The 16,946-nt window shown below is 39.7% G+C and overlaps 1 protein-coding gene across 7 annotated transcripts in view; it reads right to left on the bottom strand.

Moving 5' to 3' along the window:
• The window catches only part of LOC148329655 (CUB and sushi domain-containing protein 3-like), a 493,599-nt gene extending 477,117 nt beyond the window's left edge, over window positions 1–16,482 (bottom strand). For all 7 annotated transcript variants that reach the window (XR_015845569.1, XM_088306210.1, XM_088306213.1 and 4 more), the window contains exon 1: window positions 15,994–16,482. Coding sequence is in view for 6 of the 7 variants with exons in the window: in XM_088306210.1 (XP_088162336.1) it covers window positions 15,994–16,162 (169 nt within the window). In the remaining variant the exon portion in view is untranslated. The remainder of the gene's footprint in view (window positions 1–15,993) is intronic.
• Window positions 16,483–16,946: the final 464 nt, after the last annotated feature.

The raw sequence follows: 16,946 nt of genomic DNA, 5'->3' as shown, positions 1-16,946 counted from the left end.
TATTAGTAAACTTGTGAAACGAAGATCCTGAGTTGGAAGTTTTGTCGCGTCAGGCTAGTTATTATTCACCCGCTCCTACAGTGGCAAGTAAACCCGAAAGAGTTGCCACTACAGTCCCCATTTGGTTTCATTATGCTACATACAGTAAGCATGGGACAAAATCAGATTTGACAGTATTGATAACGTTGAGCAAAAATAGAGCTGTATCGCAGTTGTTACAGCTCCAGCTGTTGTAAAATGCGCTATATAATTAATATTGTATTGTATTGTATTGTATTGTATTGTACGGAGCCCGCCAGGGGACATCGGGAAAATATTTAAGATTGCATTATAATGCAATACTTTGCAATATATTGCAATAGTTAATGCAAAAAAACGCAATACTATTGCGCTATATTGCAATGCTAATTGCGTTATAACGCAATACTATTACAATATAACGCAATAGCGTTGCTTTATATTGCTTTGATTATTTTTTTTTTATTGCAAAATAACACAAATTATTTGTGATGGAACGAGAGATTCCACTTCCGGGTTGCTTACCCCTAGTAAGTTAGCTTAGAAAAAAGGGATCCTGCTCGAATTTACTACACTTACTCAAAATGATCCTAGAAATACACAGAATAAGTCACTTGCTGGTTGGGGTTAATAATTTTGTGATTGGAGGGGGGGGGTACTTATTCTGGCAACACCTGCCAGAATCAGTATCCCCTGGTAACTGTGCCTAAGAAAGAGGGATCCTGCTCATACTTGCTGCAGTTCCTCAAAATGATCTCAGTAATATACAGTTAGTCCTTTGATTGTTGGGCTTCACCTGTTTGATCACCTATGAGGTTACTGCCTGCTATCATATCCATATTGTTTTGGGTTGTGTAGTTGTTTGATGCTTTGAAGACGTAAATGGATGTCCTACTGTGTGAGTGGTCTTTGAATGCATCTCGAGTCCGACGCATAACGCAAGTGACTATTTTGTTTTTCTTTATCTACTCTTGACCCGGCTGTCGATGGTTACAAAAAAATCAAACTGCCAATTGGAATGCAATTATGTGTTCTCTACCAGGAGACCACCTGTATGTATCTTCCCACTTAAATTTGATCAATCTGGAAACATGATAGCCCACTTCACTTATCCTCTCCCTTTTTTATTGTGTTCGATCACTGAAATTCATTAGTCGCTTCATTGATTGCAAAACTTCTTTGTCCAAACAAATGCAATAGCAGGTAATTTCGGCGGAGTCAAACGCTTACTTTACGTGTTAAATTGTAGCGAATGGTGTGCTGAAAACCACACCGAAGGATACTACCACTTTTATGCAAAACCTAGTTTAAATTACAGCAAATCAAAAACACAAAATTATGCATTCTTCATGCCTTTCAATGAAAACAAACGTACTAACATCACGCCGCCTTCAGTCAATGCGTACGCGCTCCCGCGTCAGGGGATACAGATTTTTTTGGGGGTTAAATACTTTGGCACAACACCGGCATGCATGCTCCCGACATCGCCACTGTGCAAGTCTAGGACCCGTAAGTGTACGTCTTTTCCCTCGTAAAATAACATTGTGTAATATTGCAATAATTATTTTTCTTTGCAATATAACGCAATGTCATGTCATGATCCACACCGCTTATCCTGAACAGGGTCGCGGGAGGGTGCTGGATCCTATCCCAGCTGACTACGGTCGCCAGCCAGTCACAGGGCAGACATGCTGGGCCAGACATAGCCCGAGTCCACCAAGAGCGGAGGTTCTTGGCCCCTCACCTGGTTTAGCCCGCCTGTCGAAGCGGTTTGCCGGGGTGTGGCCGCTGCGCATGCTACAGCTACTTGGAGCCACAGGTGAGAGTTGAGTGCCCGGCAGAGACCAGGGTTAGTAAACTGCACTGTAGGTTGAAACTACAGAGCACGACAGTCTACTAACTAAGGTGCTACTCTACTGAAACACCCCATACACCCCGGCGAGTGTACCACTACACTATCAGTGACCAATATAACACAATAAAAAAAAAAAGGAAAACGGATTGCCTTATACCGCAATTAGTATTGCAATATAATGCAATAGTATGGGGTTTAATTTTGTCATTAACTATTGCAATATATTGCAAAGTATTGCATTATAACGCAATCTTAAATATTTTCCCAATGTCCCCTGGCGGGCTCCGTAGTATTGTATTGTATGAACGTGCCGAAATTGTATCTTGAAAAAAAATAAATTTTTAAATATTTAGCTAAATAAAGACCGCATGTTTTCCCATTGAGCAAAATCTATATTATCCACCATCCAGACTGCTTATCCTCATGAGGGCTGCACTCGTGCTGGAGCCAATCCCAGCCATCCTCGGGCAGTAGGTTACACCCTGAACTGGTTACACCCTGAAGACAGCATTATTTTAATACATTGCTTACCTTGAATTTGTCAAACAGTCATGGGCCGGGCTCTCTGTGCCATCATTAAAGTATTTGCTTCTTTGGTAACCATACTTTGAAAGTGGGATATTCAGTTCAATTCAACTTTATATGTATAGCACCTTATCATACAAATTGTATCTCAAAGTGCTTTCCAAAAGCAATAAAACCAGACAACAAACGCAGCCCCACCATCACCACCTCCTTCAGCCATCCTCAAGCTCGCTCACTGCGCTCGTCCTACTTCAAGCGAGTGTGATGCATATAAAATGCTCTTTGACATAAACTAGTAGACGTTAACATGATAGCCACGCTAGTTAGCCACCTTAATAGTAAAACATGCTCCCTATTTATACAGTACAATAAAGGCTAAAGCCATCAAAGCAGGAATAGGACAATTGACTGCTGCAGCAACGGGAGGACTCACATGTGATTCACAATGACATGAGGCTGCACACTGACGGTGCCGTGTTAGGCTGAAGACTTGGAGGTTCAGGGGAAAGAACAATTTTTGCCATGTTTTGGAGGTTTAAAAAAAAAAAGTGACTTTTAAGATTCTGGTAGTACATCTAAACTGTAAATATCCTGTGCCCATGCAACAGCATAATATATATAATTTTTATTCTGATGACAAACAATTATATGGATCTCTTTCTGCTGACAATCCCACTTCAGGATCTCATCCAGTGCAATGTCTGTAAATGATGGCAACGAGGCTCTTGTCTTGTAACACGTTTTAATGGTGATACCACTCCAACAACTCCCCTCCCTTACATGAACGATTTCGCGAGACCCCTTCGAGTCAATTGTGACACTCAGTTACCGTAAAGGTGCAACACAGTCGCAAATACAAATTTAGCACCATTACATGACAATGTCCAACACTGGATGACACAGATTTATAAAAATAGTCACCAAAATCACTCATATTACATAAAAATAAATAAATGAATAAATAAATAAATAGATCGCCATTGGGCCAAAGGTGTATGCCTATACTTAGCTGTGGAATACTTAAAATAGCATGATACAGACCCTTTTTTCCGTATTATCTTCCAGCTAAAGACCTAGTGTGAAGTAAAGTTGGCCAACCATGTTTTTGTCAGGACCGCTTCCCAGCCGAGGCTGGAAAGCGGTGGAAGGTGGATCCTTAATCGCAGACTCAGGAGGAATTGATTGACAGGATGTTTATTGGAAGCCGTCAAGCAATACACAATAATCACTATGAAGCAGTATCTATAAATTTAGTAACCGCAAGGGTTCTATGAGTACAGCCGCCGGAGAGGCGAAACACAAAACGCTGGGAGACCGAGTCACTCCAGGAAAAATTAAGGAATCAACAGAAAACGCTTGCAACGCAAGAAACCGAAAAACAATGCTTACCACGAAAGGGTGAAGACCAAATCCAATTGAGAACGATAAACTTAAAGCGAGCCGAAAAGTAGCTGGTGAAATTCAAAACATGAAAACGCAAACAACAGAACAAGAGCAAATCGCGAGCAGAACAATCTGTGAACGAGAGCATGAGCAATAGCATGAGCAACGTGGAACAATAATCCGACGCGGGTATGTCCGCGTCGGCTGCTTAAGTAGTCCAATGATTAGTGTCATAATGACATTCAGCTGTGGCGATCGGGAGCGCGTCTCGCTCGTGGCCGCTTCCCGGAGCGGAGCCGCCGGGCCACGCCCAGTTGCTGGAGACGCCGCAGACGGATCGTGACAGTTTTCAGTAATATTAATGGCTAAAACTATTTTAAGCACACTTTTGTTAATTCATAATTAAATCCATAGCGACGCGCTTACAGTAACAACAAAAATGCATATATTCGGCAATCTCCGGTATTCTTCGGGAATGATGTCATTTAAAGAAGGCTGAGTCGCCAGTCAGCTATTCTACTGCATCGTTGATTGTCCCTTTTTACTGCTCTTTGCCGTCATTATCGTGTCTTTCAGCTAAATGCTTCAGTGCTGTGCGGCACTGCATTGTGCACATTCAGGCCAACAGTTGTTTGAGTGGTCAAAAGATAAGAATAGAACACCTAAATGGACCAGTTTCGTTCTTGCAAAGCGATTGAATTTCACACCGGCGGAGACGAGTGTCGAGTGTAATCCTTTAAAGTTGTTCTACCTTGTCTTCAGCGGCTGTGGTATGGTGGGTTCCAGTATAGGTTTAAATTATATGTATTTCTTCTGGCGTCATCCTAGCTAAAGAGCACCGTCACGGCAGGACAGCATTTCGTTGCGTCTTTATTCTGACATGAATATCCGCGCCATAATTCACCTCTCTCTCTTTTCTTCTGCGCTCATAAAATGTGACTATCAAACCAACCAAAAAAGCAACAAATGTTTAAGCAGCATAAAAATAAATAAATACATATTCAAAACGCTAAATTCCAGCATGTTAAAAAAATAATAAATACAAAACAATATGTAATTCTCAAATTAATATACAAAAATAAGAACAACAGTTGGCAACTAAATTATGTATTAGACAAGAGCTTCGAAGATCTGTTTTTTCAACTATTTTACTTATGCAAAAAGGTAGGTCAGATTACAATAATGTTTTGACAATGTGTGGTGTTTTAAGAGTTTGTTTAATGAATGAACATGCCACATCCTCTTGGAAAACTGCTAATCAAAAGTCAATCTTACTGTGAATTCACTCACATTTTATGATTTATTGAATATACCTTATTTATTCGTACTAGTTGCCTATTATCAAAATCTGACCAGATTAATCGATAATTTGACACTGTAGGACGAAATTTCAGTTCAAGCAGAATAAAAGGACCGACATCGTGCGTAATTTACAGCACGGCACAGCATCGAATTTCAAACAGTAACGCGGGGCTAACCACTGCAGTCAGGCCAGCCTCCACTCGCAAAGACGAAGTCAAGCCAGCCGCCACTCTTATTTTCAATACTGTGCAACACGGTGCATTACGGTAATGCGCTGAAAGCGCTTGTTGATGGCCACCTTCAAAATAAAAGCTGTGAAACTCAAGTATGTGCGTCAGTGGTTTGGATTTAAATGGTTTGAATTTAATGTTATTAAACTTCTCTTTTCACCCAGGGGGAATGCAAACTAACTCAGAATTGCACCAAGAAATGTTATGAATCGAGATAGAAAGAGAAATCAATGTTAACTGTAGATCAATGGCTGATATTACAACTGATTTAATAAAAAATAATTAAAAATTAAGTTTTAGTTATCCCGCAACCAGACTGGTTCTGGGGCACATTAGGCCACCCAAGGTATCTAACCAAATTACTTTTGTCAAAATCTGATGTGGCATTTCAAAATAAAAGGCCAAAGAAATATCAATGTTTGACCTTTACACCCGATTATGAAAAATCATAAAAAATTAAGTTTTCGTTATCCCGCAACCAGTCATGTGCTGGGACAAACTAGGCTACCCCAGGTATCCAACCTAAGTAATTTAATCAAAATCTGATGTGGCATTTCAAAATAAAAGGCCAAAGAAATATGAATGTTTGACCGTTACAACCGAATACAAAAAATCATTAAAAATTAAGTTTTCCTTATCCCGCAACCAGACCAGTGCTGGGGCACACTAGGATAACCCTGGTAACCAACCAAGGTACTTTTATCAAAATCTGATTTTAATGAAACTACTTTGGTTGGACAGCTGGGGTGGCCAAGTGTGCCTCGGCAGTAGTCTGGTTGCAGGATAACGAAAACTTAATTTTTAATGAATTTTCAAAATTGGGTGTACAGGTCAAATTTTGATAATTCTTTGGCATTTTATTTTGAAACGCCTCATCAGATTTTAATGAAAGTACTTTGGTTGGACACCTGGGGTGGTCAAGTGTGCCTCGGCAGTAGTCTGGTTGCAGGATAACAAAAACTTAATTTATAATGAATTTTCAAAATTGGGTGCACAGGTCAAATTTTGATAATTCTTTGGCATTTTATTTTGAAACGCCTCATCAGATTTTAATGAAAGTACCTTGGTTGGATACCTGGGGTGGCCTAGTGTGCCCCAGTACCGGTCTGGTTGCGGGATAACGAAAACTTTATTTTTAATGAATTTTCAAAATCGTGTGTTACGGTCAACTTTTGAGAATTCTTCTGTTTTATTTTGAAATGCTACATCAGATTTTGATGAAAGTTACTTGGTTGGATACCTGGGGTGTCCAAGTGTGCCTTGGCAGTAGTATGGTTGTGGGATAACGAAAACTTAATTTTTAATGATTTTTTTAAATCAGGTGTAAATGTCAAATTTAAAGATTTTTTCTGCCTTTTATTTTGAAATGCCAAATCAAATTTTGATGAAAGTACCTTGGTATGATACCTGGGGTTGCCTAGTGTGCCCCAGCGCTGGTCTGGTTGCGGGATAACGGAAACGTAATTTTTGATGATTTTTCAAAATCATGTGTAATGGTCAAATTTTGATATTTCTTTGGCCTTTTATTTTGAAATGCCACGTCAGATTTTGATGAAAGTACTTTGGTTGGATACCTGGGGTGATCTAGTGTTCCCCAGCACTGGTCTGGTTATGGGATAACGAAAACTTAATTTTGAATTTTTTTTTTTTAATTTGTTGTAATGTCAGCCATTGGTGCACAGTTAATATTGATTTCTTTTTCTATCTCAATTCATAACATTTCTTGGTGCAATTCTGAGTCAGTTTGCATTCCCCCTGGGTGAAAAGACAAGTTTAATAACATTATTTTAAATCAAAACCACTGACGTGCATACTTGAGTTTCATACCTTTTATTTTGAAGGTGGCCATCAACAAGCGCTTTCGGCACATTACCGTAATGCACCGTGTTGCACAGTATTGAAAATAAGAGTTGCGGCTGGCTTGACTTCGTTTTTGCGAGTGGAGGCTGGCCTGACTGCAGTGGCTAACCGCAGGTTATATATCTCACCATTCTTCCAACCTCGATGGGTCTTGTCTCCACTCTATTTCTGGTCATTCGGGCACAACATTTTCGACATTCTGAGCGCCGGGCTTTTAAGTGTACGGTCCGACATACATCATACCAACAACTTCCTCTTCCTCCAACTCTTCAAACACCGGCATTTGTTGTATCTTTTATTCAATTGTCTATGAAATGCACGGTGCACCCTCTTGTTTGAAGAATATTCTAATTTCTAACACAGAAAATCTCTTTTGATTGTTCAGAAATGTAATTCTGCACCCTGAAAAAGTATTACAAAAGACAAATATAAACTTAAATTTATCTTTAAGATTAAAATTAATTTGTCTTTACGTATTTTACGTATTTAAAATTTTAGATTGTTTGAGCAAGGATTGGCTTTGTTATTGGAATATAAAATGTAAATTTTTTGGGAATGCTCTGTATAAAGAACCAAAATTAGAATTAAGTGCAGTTTTGCACCAATTCGGGGTGGAGTGGAACAATTGTATAATTCATGCTTTTCTACGATTAAAGAGTGCAAGCACTGATGACAATGAAGCGGGCTATTATCAAATATGAAAGAAAACTCCATAGGTCATGCTTCCCTTTGTAGCACAGTGTTCTATTTAGTAATTATTTTGTTTGCGGAAATTAAAACACATCTTCCAGATCATTGGCAAGCTGCTCTTTATGCCTCAGATCAAATGTGGAGGAATGAGAAATAATTTTTTCATCAGCACAAACGGCAATGCATGCAAACACAGGCCGAGACAGAGAACTTAAATTGATGCCCCCAGAGTAGAGTTTATCTGTGTAGCTCTGCTGCACCTTCACTATTCATACAAATAAAATGTGCATAACCACAGTCGTGCATTATGCGTGGCTGCATGCTTGATGAAAAAGAAACTTCAAACAAGTGAACCAGAAACGATGCTCTTTAAAGAATTACTATTACCTCCTGAGCGTGCCACTAAAATGTAGAAACTGGCTTCGTAATATTCCATTTGGTGGTTTGAAATTGCCACGTACAGAGATGAAAAATGCTCCAATCAAAATCCATCACCGCCACGCTTATAAAAGTTGGCATCTGCACAAATAAGCACTCAATTGCACACAGAAATAACAGGTATATGTCACCAAGAATAATAACGGTCTCTAGAAAGCTTGGTGCTGCTAATATTTTCGCGATTCTAACTAATGCATGCGTTTTGTAGAAAGACAACAATGCCCTCAAAAGTGCTATTGTGAGATGTTGCACCGTGCAAGTGCTGCCAGAACACCACTGTGGAAGCTGCACTTTCATACGCACTAAACAGTGTGCCAACATCACATCCAATATTACTCCAGCCTCTCTCCTCCAATGTTACAAATAACATCAGCATTTCCATTTTTCCAAAAGGGGAAAACAGCCACAGAGCAATAATCCATCTTTTTTTCATCAGGCTGAAACAATAGCCCTTGTTTGTTTTTTTCAGTAAACCTCCCATTAATGGCCTCTTTATCAATGTGAGCAGAGAACTGCGTGTTGCTTATTTGTCAGATTGGGGGTTCTCCAGAGGGAGGAGCTGTTCTACATTTTCTATGAAAACATGCACCACCACATTATGGATAGGAAGGGAAATTAAGTGAGCAGTCTATTCCATCTACCCCCCATTTTCATTAGACTTAAAACTATCAACCCATTTCACAATATCTGTATGACTTTCCATCACATTTATGTAAATCTCAGTTTGGTTGTTGCTGGTTATTGTGAATTAAAATGACGGTTTATGTTTAGTGAAAAAAATAGTCACATCAAATATTACTTCTCGGTTTTGAAAATTTTTAGCATTCATGTGCCTATTAAAATCAAATAAATAGAAACTAAAAAATAGGGAAGGTAAGAATTTTCACCGTCCATTGTTTGTTTCTTGGTTTTGCTTAGTTTTTTTTTGTCATAGTGTAAAGTTTTAGGTTTCAAATAAATCTATAAATATGCAAGGCATTTCTCTCACTCTCAACCTCTTTAATAGAATAAGATGGGACGGACTAAAATTTATTACATGAAAGACACTAAAAATGGAGAAGAGGGGGAGTGTCATTATATTCATAGTTTGTGTAGATGTGTCGATCTGCAGCTCTGACCTTGGGCTGCTGATACTTTCATTGCCAGTAGACGCTTGCTGTTGGACCGTAACTACAGATCTAAACTGCTGATACAGCTATTTGAGGACATTGAGGCTGGCAATATTCTCAAGATTCCTATATCAGTGAGACCATGCCTTCTTACTAAAATATTTCTGAGCAAAAAATTAGACATGCATTTAAACACAGAGAAAAACAAAGCGTAATGAATCAGGGAAAAATGGTCACTGCATAAATAATTGATTACCAATGAATTAATTAATAATAGATAAGTACACTGCAAAAACGGTGCACAATGCTCACCCACAGTCCGATTTATAACACTTAGTATAACGCTGGTATTCAAGATTTTCCTTGAATATATAATCCTATGATGTTGATATGTACATTTTTCTAACAATGAAACATACAGTTCCTATGAACACTTGTTATCAGTGAGAGCAAAAAGTGTGTTGCCAGGTCAAATTCAATTTTCATCGCACAACTGTTGTAACCTCATAACATCGAAGCATTTCATATGTTCTTCACTTGAATACAGTAGCGTGTGTCTTAGAGTGTGCATGTGCGTTGGTGTGTGCATGTGTGTTTTTGTTTGGGTATTTTACGAAATTGTCTTTATCGACTATGAGAAATATTCATGAAATCGTTTTTAATTTTGAATACTATTTTTTTATGTTTGAGAGACGCTTATGTTGTGAACTCCAGTTTCCATGTCAATGTTGCATTAGGCAGAATAATGCTTCTCATAAGAGTTGTGCCACAGCGGAAGACTGCATTAGATGTTGCTTTACTTCCCAAGGAATATGGCCTAAGACACTAAAGAAAACTAGTTATGACTGAATCAAAAGTTCTTCTGCTGGGTAGAGACAAGTAGTCCACTCCATTTTGCCAGAAGTGCTTAAAACACAATGATTAGCACAATGACCAAAATTCTTAATAATTAATAAATAAATTTATTCCTCCTGAAGAGAGTCCATATTTCTATTATTCAGTTGTAGAATCATTGATGCAACCAAAATGTTTTAACCATTTTCAATGAATTGTTTGTTCATTAAATTATGTGTTTTAATAATTCCGAACAGTAAACAAGACACCTATGCATTCTACCTTGAACACCATTTTTTTGTCTCATTAAGCTTGGCCCTTCTCCTTGTCTTGTCTCAAATATCAAAACTCCCGTCCACAAACATAAACAACTTGTACTCAGAAGAACATTTCTGAAAGTACTGTTAGTATTTTTCATTTCTCGTGCTGCTGTTGTGTTTTTACGGTGTATACGACAAACATATTGCAGCTCAGTAGATCACAAGAGGGGAACAGATGTGTGTCCAACAACAAAGCAAAACAAAAAGAGGATATTTTCCATCGATTTTAATCAATTTTACTATAGATATTACAAATGGCCCCAAATGTTAGTTTGGATTCCACTATAAATTGATACTTTGGCTATGTGCATACTGTACTGAAATGTATTACATTAAATACAATATCAGTATTGATAAATGGAGGCATACGACGTTCTTATCAGTAAAAATGCCCGCAGGTTAATCTCCACTTGGTAACTGCACAGTCTATCTTTAATCTATGGCCTTGACTCGGCAACAAATGTCTCCTCAACCAATTACATTTAATCTCCACAAACTGTGAGCTATTTTCTTCTCAAAGACAAGACATTGCCAATGTCTTGCCTTTAATAGAACTGCTTACAATAAAAATGATACCCGAGAAGAACTGACTCAGTCAAATCCAATTCTACTGTATGGTCAAACCTAAAAGCAAAAAGGCAGGAAACAAGTGTAGATTTCTACACAAATAAGACCATAGTGGGAGATGTCAGGTCAAACAGCAGGATCAACAATACAAATATTCAATTTCTAAGCAAACAGTAGTGTTACTATGCTGTGTATTTTTTCTCCAATTTTACTATAGCTTAATGATTTTTGGAGGCACTACTTACGCCTTCCTCATACTTAATTTCTGGTAAAGCAAGAGTGCCAGCAGGATGATTCCCAAAATCCTCTGTAGATAGTTCCTTATTACGTCAGAAAATGTAATCCTGATCAGCTCCAGCAGCCTTTGCAATCGGTTTATGTAATCACATTGTAACCATTTTTTTAATGAACATTGTTAAATAGTGACATTGTTGTCTGTATTGACAACTTGATAGACCTCAATTATTGACTGAGTAGTGAATACCTCAAATAAAAGAAATCTCATTAAAAAACTTTCAGTGAACACAACAATAAGTAATGTATTCCATTTCCATTACGTTTACAAGAAAGGGGCTTTGTGTAGTACTTTCGACAACCTCGACTTCTCCTTCAACTTCCCATCAGGTGATGCCCCTGCTCTAAGTGTTCTCAAGAGAATTTAAATGGAAATCAGCATGGAGTGCAGTTGAACTCAGCACATTGTTCTTTCATTTGGCACTTTCGTAGAGTGGCGCAGTTAGAAATGGCCGTTTGCGCTTTGTGGGAGTGAACACAGCCGACTTGATTCCCAACCAATCGAAGCGGCTCCTTTCATTCCATTTAAATTCAGCACAGGGGAGGCACACAATCTACATGTCAGAAAGATAACAGTCTCGCTCGCTGGAATCCATGCAGGAGATAGCCTCTAGAAAAGGACGTTTATAACTGCAGGATATCCACTTGCAGAAGATGCTAAGTTGGCTGTTGTCAAGTTTAGTCTACTTTGTATTCCCAAATTGTGAAGTGCATTGGGGGGGTGTCTAATAGAAAACGCCCTTAGTCTGCCAGAATGGCAAGCAAGGAGCAATGCAGTCTGCCAATTTCCCACACACAGTAAACTAGACTTGCTCGGCATGAAAATGAAGATGTCCCAGTTTTTTGGCTGAGCACATGTGCACCTGTCTACAAAAATCGGGCCTTACTTCTGTGCAAGCTCATTAGAACTAGTCCCTGCTGTAAGCGATAGCTGAAATTTAAACCTGTCGGTTTCACACAGTGTCACAAACTAAATAAAATTTGAAGTGCTAATTTTTGTTTCATAGTTCACAGATGAGTTGAGTTGAGTGAAGATAAATGGCTTTTGTTTGTGCCTTACTGTAGAACTCTTGTTTGATGCCTGTTTCCCAATGATAGCTGAGCAACAAACACTGTAATCAACATCTAAAATTTACCAATTTTTCAAGTATTCAGGAGCTTAAACGAAGGTTTTTTTTATCATTCTTATGAAGAAAGCTTTGCAAAAAACTTTGTTGTACTAGTGACCACATACTAAACAACATGAATCATTTTTTTAAAATACGAAATCCTAAAACAAATAAATAAAATAAACAGCCTTCTTTCTAACTTCCTAACAATGCATCTTAGATTGAATATTGAAATATATAAATATTGAAAAGTCTTTAGTGAACAGGAAAATGTCCGAAAGTTTTATTCGCACACTACCATTTAAAGACCATTGAATGAGATTGGAACGTCAATCAGTGTCAACTGCAGATATTAGCGTGAACCACATTTAGGCTGCTATTTGTGTTTAATTGCAACCTTCCCCACACTATATCCATGGACGTCACGGAAGGGGTACTCTTTTTATTCCACACTTTTTCACTTATCAAATGTAGACTTTACACGGCTCTTTTGACATTTTTAGTTTCCAGTTGGTTTGGGTTGGTTTTTAGCCATCGACTGATACATGTTTCATATCATTCGTTCAGACTGGACTCCAAGGTAAGCATGTCTAGATAAAGTGTGTGCAATGGAGATAATTGACTGAATGGAAAGGATCAGAATTGCATGTTTTTTCATTGCTTGATCAGTGTGTGACACATGCTCAAGCTACTACGTCAACAACAATCTTTTTCTTCATTGCGCTGCTTTAATACGGACAGTAAAGTCATGTCGTGGCCAATTAAGATACTCCTGCATACGCACGGGCGACAACGGTCGCATTGCACTATGTGACTGACGCATTGTGTCACGCGGCATCTCAACAACACAACACATGGTTGCTGCATGTAGAATGCATGCATCATCTCTCGTGATTGGTCCATTTAGTCACATGCTGTGATAACTAGATTTGTCAATACACAAGGCCTCTTTAAGGGTAATTTTATTTGTCACTACAGAAGAGAAGAATCCTCACCACGCAGTTCCTTGCTGCGGCTGCGAAGTAAGCTAGCTTGAAGATGGTGGAGGTGGTATGTGATGGTTAAAACGCATATACATGCGCATACCTTCTACGCCGCTACTTTCGAAATAGATTTTGCAATGTGATTAAATGCACCATCTGGTCATCTAGGTGCCTTCGTTCTAGCAGGCATGGTCTCCATTGTTGTCACCTTTGTTCCTTGTTCGGCAAAGTAAAAACGGCAACCAGAATTGGTCATGAAATGCAAATGAAACTCCACCCTGCGGTGTCCTAGCCAAGACCAACCGTAACAACACCCTCTGTCTTAGAGTGAAACTGCAACACATTTTCAGAAATCAGAAATCCCTTTATTGTCATTGTACAGTGTACAGCGAGATTAGCACACAGTACAATGACAATAAAGGGATTTCTGATTTCTGAAAATGTGTTGCAGTTTCACTCTACACATTTTCAGAAATCAGAAAGGAATTTCAAAGCAATGCGTGAGTTGTGCGCCATTAGAAAGGCAAACTGTGCACAGCATTGCGGCAGTGATGTATAAGGAAGGCTTAAATCTTTTTGCGAAAATGATCCTCTGAGAGACTGGCTGAAGCATCCCGGAATGAGAATTGTCTGAGCTGTTGTGTAAGTTAAATTGCAGGTTTATATGTTGTTACCATGGCAACCAGTGAAACTGTGGGGTGTTCTGTGCAGGAGAAAATGAAGTACGAGTCTCAAACATAGTTCCCTCGTTCTATATTGTGACTTCTATTGTCATCAACAGATCAGTGGCTACGTGCGATAGGATCTTTCATGCCGTCAGTTATATTTTGCAAGATTTGTCGCTCATTTAATGAATGCATTTTTATCTCAGGTGGATGAGGAAAAATACAGCCAATAACTAACTGCCATTCACTTAAATTGCAAGTGACTCATTTTGATTTAATTCCATTATTAATAAAGGGTGGACTGACAAAAAACAGTTATTCACTGAGAGTAAGAACAGTATATCACTCATCGCTGAATGGAAAAATAACTTTAATATACGCCAAAAAGGCCAATAATTCCATGAAACAATACTTGGGCGACATGAAAATATATTGCAAAGAAATGTCAGAGGCCATTCATAGTATACATTGAAGTGTGTCAACTGCATGAGAACTGCCAGCACCAAGAAATAATTGTTTGGATTTTTCCTTTTGCCTTGCTCCATGTCACCATTCAAGCTTCCTCATCATTGTCCTCATCCTTTACCTGCCTCCCTCCCTAACTCCTGGCTGGCTGACTCCCTAATAAGTAACAAAACGAGGAGAATTGGCAGTGGCCTCGAGGTTTGACATTGCCACATTGTGGGTGGTGATAAAAACGAACTGTGGCCCACTTTGCTCGACTCGACTTGGCTCATACTTGGTGGGCGCTTCTACTCTGCATGCAGCACAATCCATCCACCCCCAACAGACAGACATGAGAATTACTCAGAGGGTGAACAATCTGCATGGAAATTGAAAACTGTGAGCACCCATCCCCTCACACATGCACACACACTCAGTAGATAAAAAATGTGCACTTGCACGCTGTGCTAAAACACATCTTTTGATGAGAAAAAAAAATTAAATGGCTGTGCAGGGCTTGACCTTTTTACCCTGGTTATCATTTGAATTGTACATTTGAATTTTAAGCATGGTGCACATCCAAACAGCTGAGCCTATACGCCTACTTGTTGTCAACATGTTTTTGGCTCTGCAAGAAGTTAAGCTATGAACAATAAACATATGGCAACTGCACTTTGAGCATCAGACATAGCATTTCTAAAAATATTGGATGAGATTAAAAAGGGGCCAGCAAGCCTTCAAATGCTTTTTAACAAGAAAAGTGACTAATGTGACAGTGAATAGGCTATATAAAATATTTAGTCAAATTTTAGGGGACGATTAGCTCTCCAATATATAAATCACTCTTCAAGTAGGCAGACGAAGTGACATAACCAGCTGAATACAAACAAGATCACCTTTCACCTGTCTGCTGTCACAGGTTCTACGCCAAGCAATAAATTGGTTCCACTTTAATCATCACCAAAAGCCCCCCCGAAATGACAGCTTCTCACGGAGTCAGTGGTGACTGCCCTTAAAAAATCCCAGCTCTAAACCTCGACCTAGAAAAGGAGAAACGTGCACGACTTCATCCCACACGTTTAAGCACACTCTTTTGGGAAATGCAGGTCATTGCGCCTCAACAAATTAATAGTTCGCCCTCTAATCAAAGCAGCTCACGTAGGCTATTAGGAGACGCTGCTCGAAGAATATTTATCCTGAGGATCACTCAAAGAATGCATTGAGCGCTAAAACACTGAAATGCGTCCATTCAACTCCACCCGGTGAGCAGAGATGCGCTATTTTATGCGCGTTTATGGGCAACTAAACCTTTTTGGACACGGTGAAATACTAAGTGGACTGGTGAGTGTTACTGCAGCGCGTCTTACCTTTGACACAGGTGAACATGAGACAAAACAAGAGATTACAAAAAACAATTCCCGTCCTAATCCTCATCGTGGTGGTTTCAGATCGGCCACATTTAAAGCATCTCCGGCTTGAGACGTCCCGCACTTCCATAGATCCCTCGTAGCATTCTTCCCTGTAAATCCGCGTCATTGTCACAACTCAAACGATATAATCCCTAACCTATTTTTTGCTTCTTCCTGGGAGATTCCCTCTTCTCCGGAGGAGAGACACCGCGCCGTCCGCCGTGCTTATGCTCGCTGAAGGCAGAGAAGTGAGCGAGACTGAAATTTAAGAGAGAACCGAAGCAACCTGGATGAGGGCTCGAGCATTTCTGCTGAGAGAGGCATCAAGTGTGCGGGTCTCCTGACTCGTGGTGCGCTCTACACGACCCGCGGTTCTGATCATGGTTGATTCCACGGCTCAACAGACGTTGCTGGTGGACGGACGCACACAACACACAAGTGCAGTATTTGAATGGTGTCTTCATCGATCTGCACTTGTGACGCTTGCCTCAAGTAAGCGAGAAGATGGGGGGGAGGGGGGGGCATAGAGAAGAGGGAGAGGGGTTGGTGAACATCCTGTGGAATTACAGTATGATGTGGGCGCAACAAATTAAGTGGCTCTGGATGGCAAAAGGAGGAAGAGCCAAACCTCCATCCGTAGTGAAAAGAATTGGTATTGAGGTGTACATCTTGGGTGTCGGGACAGATGAGGTGACCCTGCCCCAGGTAGCGTCCCCTCCCGATTGTCGTACTAAGAATGAATTACAATCTCGCTATCTAACTTAAAACTGGAGGGTTTTTTTCTGCATAGTTGAGTCGTGATTGTGTGGGTGATATGTTTGGGATATTTGCATTGCAAAGGGAAGGCAAGTACGGCGCCAAAGCCCGACCGGGATGCGGTGGGCCTCTTCTGCCATCTAGCTTCCAAAATG

Source organism: Idiotropiscis lumnitzeri, chromosome 10 (genome assembly GCF_059441095.1).
Source record: "Idiotropiscis lumnitzeri isolate Australia: NSW breed Sydney's pygmy pipehorse chromosome 10, RoL_Ilum_1.0, whole genome shotgun sequence".
In the NCBI taxonomy this organism is placed as follows: Eukaryota; Metazoa; Chordata; class Actinopteri; order Syngnathiformes; family Syngnathidae; genus Idiotropiscis; species Idiotropiscis lumnitzeri.
This window is presented reverse-complemented; position numbering and strand designations above follow the sequence as displayed.